Consider the following 8,195-nt stretch of genomic DNA (forward strand, 5'->3'; position numbering starts at 1 on the left):
ATGGCTCCCTTGAGGAAGGCAGGGGATGGGTTTTCGAGAGATCGTTTATTATGGTTATTATTTTTCCCCCCTGCTGCAAATGCTAGAAATTTTTTTAAAAAAAAAAAAAAGATGTAGCAGCAGATAGGAATGAGGGAACGATTTCCAGAGGGGTTGGGATGTTCAGGATGGTGGGACCTGGGAGATCAAAGTATCATACAGATAGTCCTTGACTTACAGCCAGCAAGTTCTGACCGGTTTTGAAGAGCCGGTAGTGGAAATTTTGAGTAGTTCGGAGAACCGACAAGTACCACCTCTGACTGGCCGCATCCCCCTCTCTTCTCTGCCTCCCATTGAGTCCCAGCTGATCGGCTGGGTCTCCTTTGGTTGCCCTGCACAGGAGAACGGAGCTGGAAAGCAGATCAGTGGAGTGGGGAGGGAGGGAAGGGGGATTTTGCAGTATATCCTTTCCCTGCCATGCCCACCAAGCCACACCACACCCACAGAGCCAGTAGTAAAAACAATTGAATCCCACCACTGCTTACAGCAGTTCATTTAGCGACTGTTTGACTAGTTTGAAAAACAGGGATTTATATCTAACCTCTTTTTAATTGCCCCCCCCCGCCCGCCAAATAAGTCTGGATAAGTAAATATTATTATTAATACGTTTTGATGATAATTGTTATAAATTGCAGTGTGAAATTTCTTATCATTACTCAAAATCAACTGTACCCACACAACACACTGTCAATGTGACTATTGAGTTTTTATGTATACCATACGGTAGAAGAATGTATTATTATTATTATTATTATTATTATTATTATTATTATTATTATTATTATTATTATTATTATTGAGATTCACAGCCTTTGGGGCTGGTTAGCAGCTTGAATCCTAACCAAGGACCTAGGAACTGTTCAGGTAGCATCAGAGGATATAAGCTGTTCCAAATAGGGTGGTTTTTTGTAGAATCAGAGTATTCAAGCCTGATAAATTCAGGATTTCCAAATAGCGAGGTAGCCCTTTAGGTATTATTGTTATTGTTATTATTATTATTGTTGTTGTTATTCCTAGGACACTGGCAGCAACCCGTATCATCCATTAGCACCAGTCAGTGATATTTGTGATGCATTTTAGAATGTTCAGTTGATTGAGTTTCATATTTAATGAAAATAGTAATAATAGTAATAATAATAATAATAAAAATAATAATAATAATAATAATAATAATAATAATAATAATAATAATAATAATAATAATAATAATAATAATAATAAGAAGAAGAAGAAGAAGAAGAAGAAGAAGAAGAAGAAGAAGTAGTAGTAGTAGTAGTCTGCAGGCGGGCTTGTGTTTCTCATGGACCATTCATTTGGGTTCCTCAGGGACTAATTATTGTTGCTTTATTTCCATTGCTGGCCTCCTTTTTTTTATGGCACAAACAAGAAATGTCATTTTTTTTTCCTGCAAGATCTTCGCTTATTTTCCGAATGCAACAGCTGTTCAACAACGTGGCTTTCAGGTCCCGCCCACACATATGTCCACGCCCACTTTGGCTTCTTAATGAAATTCTAATGATGGGACTAGAACCAATCAGAGAAAGAAAACAATGCCCTCAGCCAATGAGGAAACAGTGCGACCGCCGTCAGTTAGTGGGAAAAGGCAGGAACAAAAGGGGTCACTCGCTGTGGTTTATGAATGGGCGGATCTCGATTGTTTTGTTTTTTTTGCTATTCCTCCAATGGCAGGTCGTGTTGATCCGAGGAACGAGAAACAAACGTGGCTAAGACGCTTGTGATTGGCTGCTAGGGGAGAAAAGAGGGCAGGGCTTCCCTCAGCTTTCCCTCAATGACGGAAACCAACCGCCTCCGGAAGGCAAGTGACAGCGCGCGGAAAAAACAGAGGTTGTCATAGGACAAGAAATAAATAATGGGCGGTGCATCGGTTTCCTTTCCAACCAATGGCAGGAGGAGGAGGAGAAAGCGCGCGCGCGAGGAAAGCCGAGTCGGTCATAGGACGAAGCAGGGATTAAAGGCGGGGCTTCTTCTTTCCAACCAATAGCAAGCGCAAGCGCCGGAGTGGGCGGTGCCGAGGCGGCCATCGAGGCTTCCTCCTCAGGCGACGGCGGGAAGGATTTGGAGGTTTCGATTTGAAGCCGCTTTTTTTTCCTTCCTTCCTTCCTTCGTAATGGATGCCGCCGAGGTCGAATTCCTGGCGGAGCGAGAGATGGTTACCATCATCCCCAACTTCAGCCTGGACAGGATTTACCTCATTGGGGTGAGGCCTTCGGGACTACAACTCCCATGCTCCTTTCCGGCGGGGGGTGTGTGTGTGTTATGGAACTGAAGTCCCGAAACGAGATATCCGTTATTGTCCGCGGAGGGAGGGAGAGGGGGGAGGAGTGGTTGTGTTCCATCTCCCATCGGCCGAACTGCGGCTGGTGGCTGAGGATTATGGGGGATGTAGTTGCCTACGTTGAAACTGCCCTCAGCCCCGACCGGGATAGGCGCCGGCAGGGGATTATGGGGTTTTATGACGTAAGGATGTCCTCAACTCCTATCAGTCCCGGCTGGATTATGTGGTTGGCAAGGGAGTGTGGGATTTGTAGTCCCCAAAGTTTATTCCAAAGCAGGGGTGTCCAACCTTGGCAACTTTAAGACTTGTGGACTTCAACTCCCAGAATTCCTCAGCCAGCTTTGCTGGCTGAGGAATTCTGGGAGTTGAAGTCCACAAGTCTTAAAGTTGCCAGGTTGGACACCCCTGTTCCAAAGGATCCCTTTTATTGGGGGGGTCCCATTCCAATCAGCCCCAAACTTCATGGCTGGGAGTGGGAGGTTATGGGATTTGTGATTAAAGGATGCCATCCTCCCCAGCTGGGATGTGAGGGATTTGTTGCCTCCCAGATTCTTCCCATCTTGCCTGTGGGGAGGGGATTTCCATCCCCATCATCCCCAGCCAGCCAGCCTGAGCAAACTCTCTTGGGCAAATCCTTTGAAATAAGCAGAGATTTGGAGGGAGGGGAGGAATCCCAGCTTTTTGGGGAAGGGGGCAGAGGTGGGATTCAGCCGGTTCTGACTAGTTCTGGAGAACCGGTAGCGGAAATTTTGAGTAGTTTGGAGAACCGGCCAATCCCGCCTCTGACTGGCCCCGCCAACCCCACCTCCTCTCTGGCTCCCATTGAGTCCCAGCTGATCGGCTGGGTCTCCTTTGGTTGCCCTGCCCAGGAGAATGGAGCTGGAAAGCAGGTTAGTGGGGTGGGGAGGGAAGGGGATTTTGCAGTATATCCTTCCCCTGCCACGCCCACCAAGCCACACCCATGAACCGACAGTAAATTTTTTTGAATCCCATCACTGGAGGGGAGGGGGAAGTGTGGCACATAAAGTGCAGGCAGGTGGGCCATTTGGGGAGGGGGCCCTCTGGCTGAGTTTCTCCACCTCTTGCAGGGTGAGCTGGGCCCCTTTAACCCGGGGCTGCCTGTGGAGGTGCCTCTCTGGCTGGCCCTCAACCTGAAACAGAGGCAGAAGTGCCGGCTGGTGCCCCCCGACTGGATGGACGTGGGTAAGGAGTGACGCGCTTGCACCCTCAACACCATGTTCCCCTGCCCAGGTTCCCTTTGGGCCTTCCAGCTGGTTGCACAAGAAGGCAGCATGCTCAACATTCTTCTCATTGTATTGCAGGTAGTCAGTCCTCAACGTACGGCCACAATTGAGCCTAAATTTTATGGTGTTAAATGAAACATCTGCACGTTTGTCCTGTTTTTACGACTTTTCTGACCCCCTTCGTTAAGTGAATCCATGTTGTTAAGTCAATCTGGCTTCCCCGTTGACTTTGCCTGGTCACAAAATGATTCCTGAAACACAGCAACCGTCATAAATACGAGTCAGTTGTCAAGCATGGAAATCCCATTGCAGCATCCCATTGGGATGCTGCAACAGTCATCAACGTGAAAAATGGCCACAAATCACTATTTTCAGTGCTATTGTAATGGGGACTAAATTAAGTCGAGGGCTACCTGTACTGACTTATTTATAACCTGCCAGTATAATACTTCCTCCTCCTATTTTCCCCCAAAACAACAACCCTGAGGTGGGTTGGGCTGAGAGAGGGAACTAGCCCAAAGTCACCCAGCCAGCTTTTTTTTGCTCAAGGTGGGACTAGAACTCACTGTTGCCTAGTGATTGGCCTGAAATCACTCAATTGCTTAAGGCAGAACTCGCCGTCTCCTGGTTTCTAACCCGGATTTTAAAATAAATACTTCTGGAAAATTTCTCTTATGGCTCTTATTTTTTAAACTGCTTTGTAGAAAAGTTGGAGCAAACGCGAGATCAGGAACGCAAAGAGGACACTTTCACCCCAATGCCTAACCCTTTTTACATGGAATTAACAAAGTTGCTGCTGAACTAGTGAGTAGGTTTCTTATTTGTAATAATGTTTGAGAAATGTAGCAAATTCTAATTCTGCCAGAGCACAAAAAAACTAGGATTGCATTGGATTGGAAATTGGCAAGAACTCTATAAATTGCAGATGCTCCAGAGCACTTTTCTAATCTGTTTGCATCTATTATTTTATATAATATATAGTTATTTAATGTTAATAATGTATATTGCTTGACATTTTTTGTTTGTACTTAGAAGCTAATTAACATTGTTTATATCTATACTTGATCTTAGCCAAAAGGCCGAGAAGCGATGTTTATATCATTGTTTATATCAAGGATTTCTTTTAACATGTGTAACCACTACCATTTTGTAAACCCATCAATCTATTTCTTTTCTGCGTTAGTGCTGCAGATAATATTCCAAAGGCTGATGAGATAAGAACTTTGGTTAAGGATATCTGGGACACCCGAATAGCGAAACTTCGTGTATCTGCAGATAGTTTTGTCAGACAACAAGAAGCTCATGCCAGGGTAAGAGCAACCTGCTGAAAGGATTGTAGTCCTTGGAAGAATATATGTGAAAGTAATCATGAAAGTGATACTACGTATATCAATTCTAGAATATTAGAATATATCTTTATTACTTGATAGCAGTGATAGTACTATGTAGTCTTGCAAGCAGAGAGGTTTTGCGCACAAATGCATGCAAAAATGCAATTGTGTATACTTAATGGTTTGACTTGACTGCAGCCTACTGAAATGATGACTTCTGTATGTGGCTGTGTACCCAAATGCATAATACAAGAATTTGTTTTGTAATAAAAGTACCCATTTGTGGGTATGTATCTCTTTAGTCTAACAAACTAAGGTTTGCAGGTTGATTATCACTTATCCGAATGACGGGTATGCATTTTATTCCTCATTTATGTGCCCTCCATATATATTGGACTGCAACTTACATCATTCCCTGCCAGTCCTAAACTGAATGGATTATAACATTTCATTATGGGCGCAGGTCATAACTGTTGACCTACCTTCCAAATTCTTTTAGCAGACATGGGATATAAATTGAAGGCGTGTAACAAACTATGTTTACAGAAGCCTTGTTTGGGATCACTTCAAGCTCTGGGAAAGAGGTAAATAAATGTATAAAGAGATCTCAAAACTAACTAAAGAAGAAATGCAAAATAGTGATTAAAGGTGAAGATTTAATGAAATGCAGACTAAATTATCTCCCAGTTATTGTCAGATGCTAACATCGTCAGTCATGGGAACTAAAGACTGGCTTGCTTTTAAAGAGTGAATAGTGCAATTCTGAAGGTCAACCCTGGCACTTACACTCCTTCAAGCTGTGTTGTTTTCTTTCTTTTTAATAAGCTGGACAATCTGACTCTGATGGAGATCAGCACCACCGGGGCTTTCCTCACCCAAGCTTTGGATCACATGTACAAGTTGCGATCAAACCTCCAGGTAGGAGCGAATGTCGAGTCCCAGGAATTTTGACAGCAGGGGATTTTCGTGACCAGAACGGTTCCTTCCAGCCTTTACCTCTCTGGCATTCACTGGTTTCAGAGCAGAACTCTACGCTGTGACCGATTGTGATGAAACGCTCTTCACAGCATTTGCTTGTGGGGGGAAGCAATTGGTCTGCTGAACAATTATCAGCCTGGTACCTCTGCCAGCGCTACCACAGTCCTGGCATTGTCTTTGGCGGGTGAGGACAACGCTGACTCTCCTTGGCAAGCAGGCTCTTGCCCCACACACTCCCCAAGTGCTTGCAGGAGTGCCCTTTTCAAGATGCATCCGTGTAGCTAGTCAAGGTCGCCTGCCTTTTGTGATAGCTTGGAAGGAGGAAACAAGTTGAATTCCATTTCTGATGGATGCTGTTCTTTCAAAGCCAATACCTTCTGATCTTTATGGAAAAAGAGATTGTTTTAGTCTTCCGACTGCATAGTTCTGGGTGGCCTGCCAGGGGAAGCGACTTACTCCTTTTGCCTGGCAACTCAGCTTTACATCCAACACTGGATTCACCGCAGTGTTACTCACTGAAATCTACCTGTCCGTCACCTTCGGATAGAAAGGAATTCCCCTCCACCCCCGAAGGCCGTGAATGTGATCACTGACGTATGGCGCCTTTTTGTGTGTGTGTCTGCCAAAAGAGAAAGAATAGCTTTATGAAGAAACGAAGCCACAAACCCCAGAGAGTTTGGCTTCGGTTCCATTTTTCTTTTAATGCTTGCTTGCTTGCTTTGGAGACTGACTAAACCAGCTGTTTGCAAGTAGCCAGATTCTAACCGTATTAATCATATAAGCATTTTTACTGTTAGTCATAATAACACATGTTGTTAGCCATCAATTTTTAAATATTTGTAGACAGCACTTCACAATGCGGGGGCGCTACAGGGATTTGCTGTAGTGTTTTATTAGGTAATGATCAAATAAATATTTTAAAAAGCAGTACATTGCTACGGTTGTAACTCTCTGACCTCTACTGCGGGTTACGCCTCAGAACATTTTGCATTCAGAAGAGGGTTCACAAGAAAATGAGTGTTGTGTAACACACGGTGGCTTGTCCCTGTTTATGAAAAAGCTTATATAAAGAACTGGAGGGTTAAATATTTGTTAAGTGGAACTTCAGTGTAAGTTGTTACCTTTTGCTGCATGTAGATCTTTAATTACTTTCAAGTTTCAACACTGGTATTAGAGTTTCAATAAATCTTATTCATAAATCTTATTTCAATGAATCTTATTCAGCAAATTAGTGCTTTTACATTAGATTATGTTTTTTTTTTGCAGGTGAATCTAATATGTACTAAAACAACAACATATATCTTTAACCTAAGTGCTCTTAAGTCTGAGCCCCTATTAACTTTTGATGAGGAATCAAAGCTTCAAATATTAAAGCAATTGTTATGCTTTTTCCGATATACCTTTCTTTTCAATACACTTGTATGTTTTCCTACACATATGTTATCTTGGGGCCTGTTTGAAAACCAGCTTGACTGGATGCTGGTGGGGGATTCCTATCCTAATTTAATCCAGATGTTGTGAACATGTTTCTTCCTTCAGTGGTTTTGAGGCACCCCAGAGTAAATTGTGAAGCTGCTAGATGACTGGCTCTCTCTTGTCCAAGGCCCCACTTCTAATACAAGGGGCTGATGGAGCTTCTATTTAAGGGTGGGTGGGTGGTCTGGGAAAATAATCCTTTGTCATGATTTAGGAACATTTTATTACTTTTTTTTTTTTGGATGTCGTCAGAAATTACAGCCATATATTCATAAATACCTAATAACTACATTCAACAAATATATTACATTACATTTAAGTCAAAACAAGTACACTTAAAACATGTTGAATCTGTTTCACAGCATCTACTGCCCCAGCCTGGGCCTTGGCCCTCCTCCTCTTCCTCCTCCTCCTCCTCCCCTCAAGCTCTGTGCTTTTTTTTTTTTTTTTTTTGCAGAAGAAATCCTACACATGACACCAAACGACGGTCCAAGGGAGATCAAATGAGTTCTTTTAAAAAAATAATAATAATTGTAAGCATCGGGCCAGGACATTTATGGGAGGCTTTGGATGGGGGGTGGGCGGAGAACAAGAGCAACTATCACAATGATGGGGAGAAGGAAAGGAAAAACATTTGCAAAGATGGATTGGTCCAAAGTGGGCTATTGTTTCTTCCCCCCCACCCCCTCAATGTTAGCACCTTTTTAATCTCTGTTTTTATCTGTTCGGCATCGTGGGTGAGAAAGTATTTCAAACATCCCCGGGCCTATTTTAGGAAAATGGTGGCTTTCTCGCCAGCTTCTGCAGCTTACATTGGCCTCCAACCAAGCT

At 43.4% G+C, this 8,195-nt stretch overlaps 1 protein-coding gene across 1 annotated transcript; it reads left to right on the top strand.

Annotated features, from left to right (window-relative positions):
* The first annotated feature begins 2,040 nt into the window (after window positions 1–2,040).
* On the top strand, window positions 2,041–7,092 carry GINS2 (GINS complex subunit 2). The gene is made up of 5 exons (XM_087940760.1): window positions 2,041–2,257; window positions 3,424–3,538; window positions 4,284–4,383; window positions 4,763–4,889; window positions 5,736–7,092. The coding sequence occupies exons 1-5, from the start codon at window positions 2,168–2,170 to the stop codon at window positions 5,859–5,861; spliced, it is 558 nt and encodes a 185-aa protein (XP_087796886.1). The 5' UTR covers window positions 2,041–2,167; the 3' UTR covers window positions 5,862–7,092.
* Window positions 7,093–8,195: the final 1,103 nt, after the last annotated feature.

This window comes from Pseudonaja textilis, chromosome 11, assembly GCF_049901715.1.
Source record: "Pseudonaja textilis isolate UNSWEBS1 chromosome 11, rPseTex1.2, whole genome shotgun sequence".
NCBI classification, from domain to species: Eukaryota; Metazoa; Chordata; class Lepidosauria; order Squamata; family Elapidae; genus Pseudonaja; species Pseudonaja textilis.

What these genes read in the sequence shown, in the direction of transcription:
- GINS2 (XM_087940760.1), top strand. Translation starts at nt 2,168, where the DNA reads ATGGATGCCGCCGAGGTCGAATTCCTGGCGGAGCGAGAGATGGTTACC. An exon ending in ACAGGATTTACCTCATTGGG is followed by an intron (nt 2,258 to 3,423) that starts GTGAGGCCTTCG and finishes CACCTCTTGCAG; the next exon opens with GGTGAGCTGGGCCCCTTTAA. An exon ending in CCCCGACTGGATGGACGTGG is followed by an intron (nt 3,539 to 4,283) that starts GTAAGGAGTGAC and finishes ACTGCTTTGTAG; the next exon opens with AAAAGTTGGAGCAAACGCGA.